Raw genomic sequence first — 13,187 nt, 5'->3', positions numbered from 1 at the left:
GGAAACTAATCATCAAATAACACATTGTTTAAATGCATGCCTATACAGGTTACGATACTTCAATAGGGATTACCATGAAAAACGGAAAGCTTCTGGGATAGAACTGAATGTCATCAAAGAAGCAGAACCATGATTACCTTTTATCATAAAAAAAATCCTGACAATGCGAAATTATTACCAAGTTCTAAATCAACAGCTATTGCTCATGAGTGCTGTGCAACATTTGTTTTTTGGAATAACTGACAGCATGACGATTCTCAACATGCTATGACGGCATGTGCGATGTAAATTCACAAAGATTGAAATACAGTACTCAAGGCTGACTTGAGTTAAGTGAACAGTTATAAAGTTACGGTAAACTGATAAGGTAATATATATCGTTACAAATGATTTGACAGCAAACCTTAGTAATCGTGGGCAACAGTGCATTGATGAACAAGGTACACACATCTGCTAAATATCAACTTTATTAAACATGTACATCCAAAATATTTATATTTCATACCTACATGCACGAGGCATATGGGATATAAACGAGAAAATGTTACGCAATAATGTTATTGTAATCTTCACGAGCCACATAGGTGACATACAGCTCTGAAATATAAATGCAACTCAAGATTGAACATTCACCATGGGGTCTGCGGACCGCACAATGCGAACCCACAGCACCCCACATCGCTCTGGAAAATATCTCCCGCTTCTGGTTTCAAGAATAAGCAGGCTAAATTGTACTGCGTGCAATGTTCTAAAAGTACAACCGCAGCTGCGCCGCGTTCTCTCTCCAGCTCCAGGGCTCTGTTGCACACTCCCAGCCCACTCATCCCCTTCCGACGTTCACTGAAGCGATGTCACGAAAATCTATCTGAACACGGGCATTGAAGGAAAGTCACCAATACCTGGACATGTCGCCTCTGGGCCAGCTTCCATACAGTCGTGCAAAGTAAATAATGAAAGATTAAATCGAAAGTTTTATTAAGATCATTTATGAATGCGCAACTCTTATAACCTAGGTTATACTGGTTGGAATCTCCTGGTTACACAAGCCCACAGGGGATTATTGTGTCCGTCCGTCCGTCGTGCAGGGAGGGGCTGGGTGGGGAGGGAAGGGAAGGGCTGGGTGGGGAGGGTGGGGAGGGGAGGGGTGGGGAGGGTGGGGCTGGGCTGGTCACCCTGTGGTGCCCTTATAAAACTCAACGTTTAACCTACTCACGCCGGCTTGTGCCCGCCCTCACAGTCGGCCATATTTGCGGAATACACCACGCCGCCGTTGACCCTGGCCATTGACCGAGCAACCCAATGTTCCTACCAGCTCCCTCCGCAGGAATGTGTTCATGAGTGTGCAGAAGCCTCTGCGATTCATGTTTGTTGCATCAACAGTGGAGGCGGTTTTGTCTCATCCCAGTGTTCACTCGCCACACTGCTTCTTCCCTCCCATCGTCTCTTCTCCAAATCTCTTAGATAATAGCCTTGCCTATTCATGAAACCCATCAATTCTTATCCGTTTCAACATTAATCGTGCTCCATTGGAACCTCATTTACCAGTAAAAAATATGATAATTGTTTTTTTACCCTTCTATTTGGCAACAAAACTGACACACAGTTTTGTTGCCAGATAGAAGGGTAAAAAAACAATTATCATTAATCGTGCTGTTTGTTGCAGGCCGCTTAGCGTTCTTTGCCTGTGCTCGGAAACTATATTAAACAAATCTGTATTTCAGGGAAGCAAACTTTTCACCGAAATTATCCGACATTTGTAAAATACATAAAGCTTCACATTAATACAAAGACAAAACATTATAAACACATTAACCGAACATCGCCAAGGTGACTTTGGTTCGGCACACACGACCAGGATCGCGTTTCAAATGGGGGTCGCATTCATACCCTCACAACCCATACAATTATTTAATCTATGTACAGTAGCAGTATATGTACAGTAGCAGATCCGTGGGTTATATTCATTGTATTATTTATTTACACCTCTTTTACCCAGAAATAATCTTATTTTAGGAGGGTCCTGCCAAGTTTTCACGATAGGGGGCGATGTTGGTGGGTGTGGAATCCCAAATGAGTAATTTGCAGGTATTTTTTCAGCATTGGGGTGGTTGTTTAATACCAGGTACACCGTGTGAGTTTATTAGCTGGAAAAAATTTTGAACTAAACATTAAACCTCCACGTGGTCCGCGTGCTGACTATGCCGCACGTGCTTTACGTGATCCGTGTCATTACTGTGCCCCGAGTGCTCTGCATCCCCCGTGTGCCCCGGGTGCTTCGCATGCTCTGTGTGGTTACTTTGCCTTGCGTGCTTATTTTGCCCCGTGTGCTCCAAGTGCTCCGTGTGCTCCGTGTGCTCTGTGTGGTTACTTTGCCTTGCGTGCTTACTTTGCCCCGTGTGCTCCAAGTGCTCCGTGTGCTCCATGTGCTCTGTGTGGTTACTTTGCCTTGCGTGCTCCAAGTGCTCCGTGTGCTCCGTGTGCTCCGTGTGCTCTGTGTGGTTACTTTGCCCTGGCGGCGCTGTTTTTTCCAGCGGCATGTCCCACGTGGTCGAGTCCAATGCAGGGAAGAAGAGGTCGTGGTTGAGGCCCTGCATCTCCAGCATGCTGAACCCTAGCAGCACGTGGGTCCGATGTGCCTCGATCGAACGTAGGCATTCCTCCTGCTTGCAGGCGAACAGAATGTCCGCGTCTCCATGGCACATCCACAGTTTCTCTGTGAGCAGGGCCACCTCTTTCTGGTTTGGGTATGGGCGCTCATTGAAATATTTCACGAGGAACTGCTTCCTTTCGTCGTAACTCTTGTCGACGTGGTCGGTCGGATCTAGAGCCAGCTGCATCGATCCGCTGCTCCTGTTATGATGCACTGCCTTTTTAAATTTACAACCCTTCTGAATGATCACAGATGTTGTGTTTTGTTGTAATTTTGCCTTAGTATCCCTGAAACTTGGATTGTGCACTGGTGTGTTTTTGACACAACGTACTGCGAACTCAACCCGTGGCGCCGCGTTGCCTCCATTGTGATCCACGACCTTCGGTTTGTACTGAGCGATCCTCACCTCCTGAGGAGAGTTCACCGTGCAGTCGTCCTTTGTAGCAGCCATTAGCCCAAGCACCTTACGTTCCATCACCTGCATCGGGCAGTGCTTCTTGTGAGCGTCCAGCGCGTTGACATACAGAGGGTAGTGATACTGTACTTTGCAGTGAAAGCAGTAATACTTCACCATGTTCTTTTTCCGATCAAAAGCCTGGCTGACACCATGCGTTGTATTGAGGTGATGCTCCACCATGACCGCGATCTCCTGCTGGGGTCCCCGTATGGTCGCCCCGCAGAACACGCAAAGTGCGTGCACCTGCCCCAGGAACCGCGAGCGCATTGCCGGAGGTCTCGGCTGCGGCATCCACGGCCCCGTTGGCTCCTGGAGACTCGTGGCGTTCACACCAGGGGGCAGTGGCGCCGGGCTTTTACCCAAATCGCCGGGTATAGGTACAGGAGGGACGGTGACCAAACAGCTGCTCGATGCACAGCAAAGAGCTGTGGGTGTTGGCATCGCGGCGGCGACGGCGGCATGCGCAGAGGGCGTAGAGGTCTGATTCACTGGCACCATGGTTATGGGGCCCGCGGAGCCATTGTTGACCGTCACAAAATACTGCTGCATCGGGGCGGCCGGCAGGGTCGCAGCAGCGGAGACACCGATCGCTGCGGAATTCACGCCGTCGCAATTTACGACCCCCTTCGTTGTCGTGCCCACGGGCATCTGGGCGGAGCTGGAATGAGCAAGAGCAGGAGCTGGCTGCAACAACAGCTGCAGGGGCTGCCCAGTCCCGCGGTTGCAGATGGTGACGGTCTGCGGCATCATCCCTGCGGACATGTGAGGAACCGTCACAACGTGCGGCTGCTGGTGATGCGTCATCATTATCTGCATGGCGCCTGATGCCCACATGCCATTCTGTAGCTGATGCAATGCTGAGGCGGTGCCGGGGTTCACGGTGAATTGCGCCTGAGCTGCTTCCGAAACGTTCACCGCTGTAGGCGACGCCATCGCTAAGTGAAGCTGTGTGGCACTGTCCGTTTGCTGACGCAGCGGTTCCTGTCCGGGCATCACGTTATTCTCAATCGCTTTGCTTACTGTGGAAACTACGTTTTGTGCGCACGCGGTCGTCACTCGGGAAGAGACAACAGGGGGCTCCTGGTTGGACTGCATTGCTGGCATGGAGGGAGCTATAGACACAAAGCGGGGAACTCCGCCAGACTGCGGAGCCTGCGATAAGTTCAGTGTGAGCAACGCTGGCATATTGCCAAGCTGCTGTGATTGTGACGCAACAACAGATTGTTGAGGGACCAACTTAAGAATCAACGACTGTTGATCTTGGGCAGACACTGGGACCGGCGGGAGGGTGAAAGTGAAGATTGGGAGAGACGCATTCGAAGGTTGACTCTGCACGGTCGCACCACTGCATGGCTGCCTTATGTTTGACACGGTGCACTGAGGTTGCAAAAACTTGTGTGGCATAATGTTTTCTGGTGCCTGGAAATCGTTCGTAAACGTTTGCGAGTGCGCGGAAGATCTTGCAGAAATGACGGCTTGCGATTCAAGAACTGTAGAGCCACTCGTCCCATAGTACGGATGTTCTTTGGCCATGTGTTCCAGCATCTGCCGATGTTCCTTGAAGGCCAAGAGGCAGTACTGGCAGCGCAGGCTATGCTGCAGCATGTGCTCTCTCAGCATCGTGGGATGCATCTCTGCTTTGCACAAGGAGCACTCTGACATGCGTGGAGCGGAGAGGCCGTTCTCCTCTGCCAACATGGGGCCGTGACACGTGAGGGTATGCCCCAGAAATACCTCTGAGGTCACAAACTCCTTGCAGAACCGGCAGAACTGAAGTTTTTGTGCCGGTACTACTAATCGTGATCCGGTCTTGACCTGTAGTGATGAAACGGTCGAGCCCACTGTTCCGCCATTCTCCACAGGAACCATAGACGCTTGGCTCGGTTGAACGCTCAGAGCTGCATTCTGTGACGGCGGGGCAAGATAGTGGGGCGGCAGCGGCGGCAAGGATGATTGGAAGGCAAGCAGCTGTGTGGGACAGATGTACTGCTGCTGCCCGCTGCCGCCCGGCCACGACGGCGCAAAGCTGGTGTATCCGACGGGAGACCAGGGGTGCCTGGGGTCGTGCGAGGCCGCCGCGTGCCGCAGCATCGTCTCATAGTTGCTCTCCTGACGTCTTGGTTTTTTGGTCTTTACTGCCAAGGTGCCACTGGTCTGTTCCTGAGTAAACACACGGAGCAGAGTAAGCATAACAGCTATGAAAGCAGCACAATCTGCTTCAGTGGCAATCGCAATTCCTAAGGTAATGCAGGTTTAATTTTGCTGCTTTTGTTAAGAATATTACATTTTAAGATGTCCACATGTCTCTTAAATGAGTATTGAACATCCTGTATGTAATAATAATTAATTAAAAGTCCTATATACGGTCATCACTTAACACATGATTACACACCACGTTTTCGCTAAAATGCAGTTCTTCCATTAAGGAACACTTTTCGCACAATGCGGAACGCGCACCGTGATAATGCGGTTTCTGAGCGGTCGATTTTCTTGAGGTGCGCGGCCAAGTGGTGTGATACAGTACGCGGAATGATGCATCAACGCGGCGGCATACCCTCAATTATTTGTTCCGCCATCTTACTGTGTGTACGTACATCATATCTCGCCAAACTTCGTTAAATTATTTATTTAGAAATTGTTTTTGCTTCAACGCGTTTTTTGCTTAATGTGGCACTTTTCAGGAACGCATCCAATGCGTTAAACGAACCTTATGGTGGGACCCCGGGGTCCCATAAGCCCCCGGCTCTCGCATAAACATTATATTATAATGAAAAAAACTTTTCTATTTTTCACCAATGGGTTTGAAGGATGGTGGCAAGTGTTGTCTTGTTAAACGATGCCTATAAAACTGAAAAACTACTTACCTGCAGGGCCTCTATTTAAATACACTATAGAAAAAATAATTTACACCCCTCTGTCAATCATCGTGTTTCTCAGTGTGGATTTGTGAACACACTTTGTAAACAGTACATAAAAGAGTACGCGTTTTCAATGCGCTGTTCATATTGTAACAAGCGTTTATACCAATGTTACTCTACAGAGTAGTGGGTCGCCGCTCCTCTTATCCGCATTGATAAGAGCGGTATGTGGGGACTAAGTTTTTTTTTTGCGGTTAAGCCAATCTGCACAGATGCATACAGACAAGAAAGTATTATCAAACAGCAGGAATTAACGGTGCAACGCATCTCATCTGTTAAATATCTGCAGGTAATAGGATTGTCATCGATTGATCCCGGCTATAGACATTGGTTCGTTACAAATAATAATGAAGATAAGAGAGCAGTTTCACTGTATTATGCATATCGTTATGACAAATAAAGGCCTTAAGTCGTGTAGGCAGTTTGTGCAGCTTTGGATAAGACTAATGATCCTGCCCATACCCGAGCATGGAGTACATTCGCTTGTTCAGCTCTTCTGCGTATTCGTCCTCGCTGCGTTTGGACGACATGACAACAGAATGATTCGCGCCAGGTGGGTCACGGCGTTTATGTGCGCGGTGGGACAGAGTCGCCAAAAATAAATTAATTCAGATTTTGACTTCCGTTTATTCAGGACCCTGGGGTCCCGTCATAAGGTTAAAATGAGGATTTAGTGTGTGTTCCATTTCCAAGCGAGGCAAACAGAACTATATTTGAATGGTCATCCTCCTAGTTGGACGTCTATTCCCACAGTGGACAAACAGCAGAAGGGCCTCTCAGATACCAGTGATAGTTAGTAGACAGGTCAGCTCCACAGGGACACGCATGCAGAGATAAACAGTAAGAAACAGACACACACAGATGGACAAAGAAAGAACGCCAGGTACAAACAGAGAGAAGCACAGTCAGAGCCTGTAATACGTCCAACAGAAAGTAAAACAGTCCGCCTGCAAAGCGTTATAATGCAAGGCGTATGCATAATGGGGATATGCATTCATTTTGTACAACATCGTGAGCTTGTGTAGCATAAATATTTTTGACATGTGCTTGTGCATTTGAATAATTTAATAATGTGCACAATGTCATCGCAAACACGGCTATGATACTTTACGATGAGTCTCATTGGCCACTAATGGCAGACTAATGCCCACTTGCAAGCCAGGTGCTGAGTCCCCTTGTGCTGCCCAGGGACAGCTGCCCCTGCGGGTGCACTTTTAAGTGTTTGCGAAGAGATGCAAATCTTGCATTGCGTGTGAAGCGCTGCGAGACGCTGCAAGACGCTGCGGCGCACCGCAGGGCGGCTCCATCAAACACAGGTCTGTTAGTTTAACACGTATTACAGCTCTGGAAGTTTGTTTTGTTACCGTGGTGGCCGGCAAACTCGCCAGGGCTTTACGCTTGTGCTTTGCGGGAGGTTCGTGTTCAGTGAGCAGCTCCCAGTCTGTGCACTGATAGTTCCAAGTAACCAGCTCCTCGTCCTCCTGGTTCTAGCATGCACAAAGACAAATATCCCCCATATTGCCTTAAGAGACTGTCAGGGCCAGTGCAATAGCGAGCACACTATGAAGGCTGCCACAGCGCACGGAGGGGTGGGTGGCCAGCAGCCCACGCCAGGCCGCACGTGCTCAACATTGTACATGACAGATACATTCAAATGAGGAATGTTAAACAAAAACTGGTAAACCAGTAATCTATTTTCACAATCAAATACTAGTTCTGAAATGGAATACCTGTCAAAGGTAAAAAAAATACAGCACTGCCTTCATGTTTGTCTACTGGACATCTGTGAAACTACTGGGCATCTGTAAAAAAAGAGGTTGATAGCTCATCAGATTCCTCCAGGATGAATAAAGATTTTGATTCCGATTAGTTTTTTCAGAAACTCCCAACCTGCGGTATTAACCAGGGCGGCCTACCGGATTCAAACAGCAAACCTTTGCGACAAAGGTCAAACGCGCTACAGCAGGGCGGTGTCAACACCTAATGCGGGCACTGCACTCGCGTCAGACTTCACAGCTGCTGAGCCTCGCGGTGATCGAGCTGCTGCCACCTCCACACGCCAGAGGTCGCAATCGGGTACCCAATACCCGTATCCTACCCGATACCCGGCTACCCGTACCCGGCCGGGTACGGGTATTCGTTTGCGACCCTGGTGCGGCCGGGTACAGGTAGCCGCACGTGACTCACCCCAACCAATGAGTGAGAAGGCCGTGAGTCACTGGTGAGTAAACTTTTGTCACTCATTTCCCAACGTCTTGTCTCTTCTCACAATTCAAGTTTCTAGAATCAACCCACCCGCGCCTGCAACATGGCTTCATCCCAGAGGTCGCAATCGGGTACCCGATATCCGTACCCTACCCGATACCCGGCTACCCGGCCGGGTACGGGTACCCGTTTGCGACCCTGGTGCGGCCGGGTACGGGTAAGGAATCAAAACCCATTTGCGACCTCTGCCACAAGCGTTACCTCCACAAACGTCTGGCACCACTCCAGGCCAATGTCGCACAGGATTCTCTTGACGGTTTTACGGCTCTTGCGTAGACACTCCAGATTTGACACAGGCAGCTGCAGTGACGACCCAGCTGCTGCAAATACAGACACCACAACAACCCCTGGCTGTTACTCCTGGCGTGTTGCTGCTACGCTAATCACAGCGGTTAAAGCACCGGTTCTTGACACCGTGCCTCAGCAGTTACGTGAGCAGTTCATGAGTGGAGATTGGAGTTCAAATCCTGGTTGGGTTTTGACTTCAGCACATAATCCGTCACGGGTCATTCAAATGAGTACCACTTTGTGGGGAAGTCAACAGTGGTTGTCGTATGGATAGACTCGCCCTCACCATAATAACGCGGAATTTCTACCACTGGCTCAGGGTTGTAAACAGGAAATGAGCACTTGTGTTATGTTTTGACTTCCTGGGTCGAAAACAATTCCACCTAATATTTTAAGGGTCCACGTTACCAAATATTTCATTGACATTGTGTAATGTTTATTCTGTCCGTGGATATGCTTATATCTTGCAGTGAACGAGCAAATAGTGTGAACAGTCAGAATGATTTTGGTCACCTGGCTGTTGTTGGAAAAGGTCGGTCTTCATATCGGAAGTCATGGCATCCTGGGGAACAGAGAATAACATTTACTCTCCAGCTCAAAGGGTTTCATTTAATTTAAACTCACAGTTGCCAGGCACTGGCACAAAAGCCCAACATCTCAAGCGACCAGCAACAAACAGCACTTTTAAAGTTGTAATAGATTCCTCCACCCAAGTTGAGGACCAGGTCAACCATGCTATTTCACCTCATCCACATGGCATTAACCACCACTCTGCAGGTCACTACATTTCCCTTTCTGCTTCTTCCCTCGCCCTCCGCCTCCTTGGAATTCCCTCCCAATATCGTCATCTCTTTTCCAAGCTCTCATAAACAACAACCTTGCTCAATTCGAGAAACGTGTTACACCCTTGTCTACTACAGCTTTGACGGTGCTGTTTGCATTCTGGCCGCTTGATGTTTGGAGCATTTGGACCCATGCTCAGCAATTCTGTGTGTGCCCCCCTGGAGGTAACACTCACCTGGCTCGCCCGTGGAGAATGTGCGAGCTGCTGCCGCTGCTCCTTCTCCATGGGAAAACCTGTACAGAATGGAAAGGCAACATAAATATATATAGTGTATATAGTGTATACACCTGAAACCATGGAGAGGATAGAATGGCAGGAAGTTGTCTGGTAATGTCAGAGCCACGTGGCAGCCATGTGTCACAGCTGTAGCTGTTAAACTATACATGTTTTATTTGTGTATAGCAGTGTCATCCATTCAAGTCGCAGACCAAAACGCTGCAGGTTCCTCAAAGCGACGTAGGAACCCACAAATAAGTGCTTGGCAAGGCAGCCAAAAAAACGACACCGAAATGTGCCGAAGCTCTGTGATCCTATATTATGACGTGTGGCCAACTGCATTAACACAGTGCATTATTGTGTGCGATTCGCCATCACTGCCTCCACAGTTCTGTGTTACAAGTTTGAGCGGCAGAGCCACGGTGAATGTAGCGCATATGCAAAACTTTAATCTTTATGCAGCATACAAAAGGCTTAGGGAACAGTAGTGTTAAGCAATGTCTTGCATTTGGCCCTCATACAATACAGGATTATGCAGATTCTACGCAGTGGATTACGTGTAACTTCCTTAGTTGGACTTCAGAGACGGTGACACGGCCAATCGGTAGCGCATGCTGCAGAGGTTGACGGTTCGACACAAGTGGCCGCCCTAGTTATTACTGCGGCTGTCTTACGAGTAACTTTACATTCCGGAGACACTATACACGTTATTTCGGGGCCTCACTGTCCACCCCAGTTCAACACGTATTGGTAGGCTTTCGCGACCAATATTATCCGTAATAAAAGCTATTTTTGGGGTCCATTAATAATGTTTGTCACGTAAACAAAAGTTAGTTACTACTTAAGCACACCGGTGTTGGAGAGTAAACCCACAATATTTACAATCCGAGTTCGACGTTTCGTCAGCGATTACAACAACCACAACCAACTTTTGATTTAAAGCTTTCGTGACTGCAGGGATTCATCTTCTTGGTTCTTTCGGTAAAGTCACGTAGAAGGGAAGTAATAAAATAATAAAATAAAACATAATAATTATGTTTTATTTTTATTATTTTATTAGGGAAGTAATAAAAATAAAACATAATTATTATGTTTTATTTTATTATTTTATTATTACTTCCCTTCTACGTGACTTTACCGAAAGAACCAAGAAGACACAACCAACTTCATCAGGCGACAGCCAGTTGCTCCTCCCGCCGCCCCGCCCCCCGTAACGTCACGCTGGGCGCGTCCAAGCCACGAGAGAAGGAGGCGGAGGAGGGGGGTGTGGGAGGAGCACGGCGTGAGGGACGCGTCGATTCGTGCTCGCGGGGGTGAGGGAGGAGCGTGCGGCCCTGGGTCGTACCCCCGTCGCCCACCCACGTCGCCCACCACGGGGGCGCGGGAGGAGCGAGGGAGCGAAGGGGCAGGTAAGCACGTACCTCGGCCGGAATGTCACCGGCTCCAACAGAGCCGGCTACCGCCACCAGTACCGCACGGCGCAAGCAGAGGGAGCTGCAGCCCTGGCCGCGTCACGGCCCGCGGGAGAGAGGGAGGAGGAGGAGGAGAAGGCGTTGACGCCGCTCGCCGCGCGGAACACAAAGAGGGCTGCCCGTGCTTTCCGGAAGTTGCGTCATGCGATATATTCATGAGCAGCGCGCGGACGAGTCCATTTATATGGCAACACGGGGGGGGGGGTGGAGCCAGTCGCGAGCCCAGCGTGCACCGCGCGGCGCCAGAACGCGGCCGAGATTGGTGCGTTTTTAGGCGCCGCCCCTCGCGTGGACGAAGGGGCGGGGCTTACGGTGTTAGTAGGCGGGGCTTGTGTGCGGGGCTACGGGACGAGTGGGCGGGGCTACGGGGTGAGTGGGCGGGGCTTGTGTGCGGTATACGGGGCGAGTGGGCGGGGCTTGTGTGCGGTGGGCGGGGCTACGGGGTGAGTGGGCGGGGCTTGTATGCGGTAGGACGGGGCTACTGGGTGAGTGGGCGGGGCTTGTATGCGGTAGGCGGGGCTACTGGGTGGGGCTTGTACACGGTAGGCGGGGCCAGAGTCGGTGGAGGGCTCGCGCTGTGGGCGGGGCTAGTGGGTTCAAGTTCATGTATTAGGTGTAGCCCTGTGAGCCATTCGGCTCTTGAATCGGGTGCAACCGCAACAAAAAACTAAAATATGAACAAAAAACATCTTAAAGTGAATATGTGACTAAGTGCAAACAGAAAATCCAAGAAAAGACAGCAAAATATTGCAGAAAAAAAACACCGTACACCAACACTGTGTAGTGGACGGGAGGCAGGGGCCAGTGGGAGGGAGGGGCTGGTGGGAGGGCGGGGCTAGTAAGAGGGAGGGGCTAGTGGGAGGGAGGGGCTGGTGGGAGGGAGGGGCTGGTGGCAGGGAGGGGCTGGTGGGAGGGCGGGGCTAGTGGGAGGGAGGGGCTGGTGGGAGGGCGGGGTTAGTGGGAGGGAGGGGCTAGTGGGAGGGTGGGTCTGGTAGGAGGGAGGGGCTGGTAGGAGGGAGGGGCTAGAAGGGAGGGCGGGGCTAGTAGGAGGGAGGGGCTGGTGGGAGGGCGGGGCTGGTGGGAGAGAGGGGCTGGTGGGAGGGCGGGGCTCGAGGGGAGGGGAGGGGCTGGTGGGAGGGCGGGGCTGGTGGGAGGGCGGGGCTCGAGGGGAGGGGAGGGGCTGACAGTCCCCGCCCCCCGGCGCACGTGTCCTGGTTGAGCCTCCCAATGTGGCAGCTTTTTCGTTTTTTTCTGGCGCGAAATTTAACATCTTCACATTTGTGTCATCACTTCTTGATCACTCTCATCTGGGGGGTAAGCGTGAATAAATAATAGAAGTGATGTTTAAACCGTAGGGAAGTCTGTGGATCAATGCGGGGCCATGGATAAAGAGCTCGTGCTAATTGTATTTTAAATGCAGTAATATCCCTTTTACGTCCTTTCGCAAATACATCGGCACTTCATTGATACCACTACCTGATTTGCCTCAACCCACACTAACGTCGCTGACGACATCCGTCCTTGTATCTGTCACCTCACAGCCTTCGCCTCCACCTACTCTGTCAATTGCTTTGATTTACGGCGTTTCGATATTCGCACCTTTCAGGAACGCATCCCCGATGTAAGCCGGGCTATTCCTGTACTTGCTATAATTGGAAGTCTGGAGACACGTGATTGACACGGTGCATTTCCTCTTCTGTGTAGAAACTCGTCGTGTACTTCAAAATGAGTTTTGGGTTGGGCCACAGTCATCTGGCCACATTGTTTGACATGAAACCCTCTGCCACCCGGCATAGCCAAACAAATGTAATTGTCACACGTACAACTCTTTAACGCGTGAATATTGTTTCAGCTAAGCGGTGGAATTGAGAACTCTCAAACATTTGTTTTGCAATTACAGTAGATCAAAGATTTTGCTTTAAACTGCACTGATCATCCTCAGGTCATCAAACCAGGGAGTGAATGTGCTGTTGTGGCATGTTCTTGATTATGACAAATTTGTGAATCTCTGATTTACTCCACACCAATGTTGCTCATCAGCATGCATGCGAAGTGGAAACAAGAAAACAGGGCCAGT

At 50.0% G+C, this 13,187-nt stretch overlaps 1 protein-coding gene across 4 annotated transcripts; it reads right to left on the bottom strand.

Annotated features, from left to right (window-relative positions):
- Positions 1 to 530: 530 nt before the first annotated feature.
- LOC133339659 (uncharacterized) lies at positions 531 to 11,235 on the bottom strand. 4 transcript variants are annotated; one of them, XM_061547819.1, is made up of 7 exons: positions 11,060 to 11,235; positions 9,597 to 9,655; positions 9,092 to 9,140; positions 8,492 to 8,610; positions 7,390 to 7,512; positions 6,488 to 6,538; positions 531 to 5,267 (listed from the first exon to the last, which is right to left on the bottom strand). In XM_061547819.1, the coding sequence occupies exons 2-7, from the start codon at positions 9,645 to 9,647 to the stop codon at positions 2,169 to 2,171; spliced, it is 3,492 nt and encodes a 1,163-aa protein (XP_061403803.1). In that variant the 5' UTR covers positions 9,648 to 9,655; positions 11,060 to 11,235; the 3' UTR covers positions 531 to 2,168. The 4 variants fall into 4 exon arrangements, with proteins under 4 accessions (XP_061403803.1, XP_061403808.1, XP_061403810.1 ...); XM_061547824.1 differs by having other exon boundaries at positions 8,492 to 8,607; XM_061547826.1 differs by lacking the exon at positions 6,488 to 6,538.
- Positions 11,236 to 13,187: the final 1,952 nt, after the last annotated feature.

The sequence above is a fragment of the Lethenteron reissneri genome, chromosome 9 (assembly GCF_015708825.2).
Source record: "Lethenteron reissneri isolate LAM-NWPU_2019-01 chromosome 9, ASM1570882v1, whole genome shotgun sequence".
In the NCBI taxonomy this organism is placed as follows: Eukaryota; Metazoa; Chordata; class Hyperoartia; order Petromyzontiformes; family Petromyzontidae; genus Lethenteron; species Lethenteron reissneri.
This window is presented reverse-complemented; position numbering and strand designations above follow the sequence as displayed.

Coding starts and splice junctions, on each gene's coding strand:
- LOC133339659 (XM_061547819.1), bottom strand. CDS start 9,647: ATGGAGAAGGAGCAGCGGCAGCAGCTCGCACATTCTCCACGGGCGAGC. Junction 8,611..9,091: donor CCTTTTCCAACAACAGCCAG/GTGACCAAAATC, acceptor CTGTATTTGCAG/CAGCTGGGTCGTCACTGCAG. Junction 7,513..8,491: donor GGTGCCAGACGTTTGTGGAG/GTAACGCTTGTG, acceptor TGTGCATGCTAG/AACCAGGAGGACGAGGAGCT.